This window comes from Triticum aestivum, chromosome 4B (genome assembly GCF_018294505.1).
Source record: "Triticum aestivum cultivar Chinese Spring chromosome 4B, IWGSC CS RefSeq v2.1, whole genome shotgun sequence".
In the NCBI taxonomy this organism is placed as follows: Eukaryota; Viridiplantae; Streptophyta; class Magnoliopsida; order Poales; family Poaceae; genus Triticum; species Triticum aestivum.
In genome coordinates, this window is record NC_057804.1 from 603,463,132 (window position 1) to 603,465,951 (window position 2,820).

Consider the following 2,820-nt stretch of genomic DNA (forward strand, 5'->3'; position numbering starts at 1 on the left):
AGAAGTGCAGATGTGGTTCACACTTTAACCTTATCTGGACAAGTTAAAGATGGGAATGCACTCAAGTTGGGGCACATATGGAATCATTTACCACAAGGAGAGGACACCAACCATTGAGAACTCTCATGCCTTTGGTAAGGACCACACCAGTGCAGCCTCAGTGTCATTTATAGAGCAATGAACAGCATGGACCAGTGGTTAACGGTCAGTCTACAAAATATAGGAAACAGAAACTAACAACAAAAGTGCAAGAGTTGCAGAGCAGGAAAGTTCATACGCAGCTAATTCCCTTCATTGTGTAAGTTGTGTAGCATATGGGCCATATGTGGCTATTTCTAATAATAAGACACAGCAGCTGAAAGTTCTCTGGCTTGTGATCTTGTCCATGGATAAGCAGCATATGGCATATGTTTTGGAGGCAGCAACATGTCACACAAGTTTAGAACAGTATATACCTTTACTGATTGGAAGAATTGATACGAATATTATTATCAATGTAAATAATTACACCTGATACACTAATCTGGACAGCACAGTCCTGATTCCATCTATAAGCAGCATCTTAAAAGAACAGAGCAGCAAATCTGCAACTTAAGCTAAATCTTCCTGACTCTAAGTTGGGCTTAATAATGTACTGCAGAAAATGTAGCTGCTGAACAACTTACAGAGTTAGCCAGTTCTAAGAAACCAAGTAGATTCTGAAGAAAAAGTTGCTTGTGCTGCTGCCATCTTCTAAAATGTATGGCATGGGCTGCTAGCATTCAGCTTGAGCCACTCAAACGAAACCAAAAAGCCCTCTTCCAAACAAGCGCGAGCTTCTCCTCCTCCCCCTGTTTGCGGCTCTGTTGCTCCTCATCGGCGTCAGGTAAAACCGCAGCATGCCATTATCAAAGTTCCCAGGAGAGGTGTAATGGACGCTCCTGCTCCTGCCGATCCTGCATTCCTTGTTCTTAAGCCAATCCACGCGGAAATTCTGCGCGTCCCCGTTAGCCACGGCAGCTTGGGAGCTTCTGCTTGAGCCCTGGCTTGCTCTGCCTGGAAGTACCGACCCGTTGCGGCCATGCTGAATTTCGCCATTTTCGATGTCTGTCATCTCCCCATTTTTACACCTCCGGGTTTCCCTCCTCGACTCCGAGAAGGACCGGTCAAGAGCATGCTCCCCCTTCCTCACGAATTCTTTTAGTGGACTCGTGATGCTGCGATCCCACACCCTGCTCCACCTGTTGGACCTCCGGCGCCGGACACCTGAGGCCGCCACAGTTATCTCCGGGCCGGCGTCACTGCAACTCCTCCTTCCTCTGAACCTCGGCCCCTCGCCGCCCACATCGGCAGAATGCCCCCCATTCCTGCTCTCTGCTGCAACCTCGGCAGCAGGGCGCTCCCTCGCCGATTCCTCTGCATTGCCCTGCCTGACCCTGGTGACGCCATCAGACGGCTCGTCTAGGCACGCGAAGGAGCAGGCGAAGGCCCTGCCCACCATGGAGCCGTCCCAGGAGTGGCGGGGCGGGTCCAGGGAGGAGCCTCTGGGCGGCTCCCGGCAGATCATCCACTCGCAGGAGCGGCGGAAGCTGGCCCTCCGCTCCACCAGCGGCGGCGACGGCCCGCCGCTGGCATCGCCAGGATGGGGATCCACCGCCCCAGACGGGCGCGAGGGCTCCTCCTCCTCCTCCTTGGTCCCGCGCCGCCGCGCCCCCCGCCTGGGCAGGATCGCCCTGAGCCAGGAGGCGCCCATCCACTTCCTGCCGCCGCCTCCGGGGTGGTCCGCCTCTGACGCTCCGGGATCTTTGGCGTCGGGCGGACGGTTGGCGCCCGGGCGGTCGGCGGCGGCGCCGGAGTCGTCCATCTGGAAGAGCAGCATGAGCGTCCTCCGCAGCTTGCCCTGATCTTCTTGGTCGCCGGAGGCGGGGACGGGGACGGGGAGGGAGCGGGCGTCGGGGTCGCGGGAGGAGGAGGAGGCGACCTCGACGATCTCGGGGCTGCGGACGGAGGAGAGGCGCTCGACGAGGCAGGCGGAGCAGACGCCGTTGAGGGGCTGGTCCGGGTGGCGGCCGCACCGCCGGCCGGTCACCGGCTCCTCCGTCCCCGTCCCCGCCTCCGGCTCCGGCAGCGGGTGCGGGCCCTCCATTGGGTGGGGTCGTCGGGCCGGGAGTGGAAGCTCCGGCAGAAAGAGAGGGCGGCGAGTGAGTGAGTCAGCGAGTCAGTGGGGGTGTTGGGCGGCAGGGTGGGGGGACAAGCAGGAGGACGAGGGGGTGCGACGACATTGACATGGACATGGCTGGCCGGAAAGGCCAAAAGAAAGAAAGAAAGAAAAACCCTAGCCCTGGTGAGTGGGAAAGTCTGGCGGCCTGAAAGAAAAGCGACTTTCGGGGCCTGGGTTCCTTCCGGCGCGTGCGGTGTGGGGAAAGGAAACGAACGCAAACGGTAGGAAAAGGTGGAGTGGAGTGCAGGCGGGGATGGGATCGGGACGAGGTATCGGGCCGGAGATGCGAGTTTGTCGCGGCCGAGGAGTTGGGGGACGGCCGGAGCGGGGTGACAACGACGACGACGACCCGGGGGCGGGGTACGGCCGGTCGCGCACCGATCCCGGCTCCGGTGCGCGGGCGCACGGCCACGGACGTTAACGCGTGGAGCGGGCGGGCGGGCGGGCCGGCTGGGCCCCGTGCGTGGTACGGTACGTGCCAGCGGCAGTGGCAGGCGGTGGGGGCTCGCTCAGCCGGTCGGAGGATCACAGGACTCGCGGCGCCGGATTTATGTCTGCCCGTCCATCACCACCGGCAGCACGTACGGTATGGCCGTCACCGGCCGCGGCGAGCGTGCGCT

The 2,820-nt window shown here is 60.1% G+C and overlaps 1 protein-coding gene across 1 annotated transcript; it reads right to left on the minus strand.

Moving 5' to 3' along the window:
- Positions 1 to 464: 464 nt before the first annotated feature.
- On the minus strand, positions 465 to 2,590 carry LOC123093520 (uncharacterized). Its single transcript, XM_044515505.1, has one exon. It carries the CDS (start codon positions 2,123 to 2,125, stop codon positions 776 to 778), a length of 1,350 nt encoding a protein of 449 aa, XP_044371440.1. The 5' UTR covers positions 2,126 to 2,590; the 3' UTR covers positions 465 to 775.
- Between the last annotated feature and the right edge of the window lie 230 nt (positions 2,591 to 2,820).

Excerpts from the sequence above, each read along its gene's own strand:
- LOC123093520 (XM_044515505.1), bottom strand. The coding sequence starts at position 2,125 with ATGGAGGGCCCGCACCCGCTGCCGGAGCCGGAGGCGGGGACGGGGACG.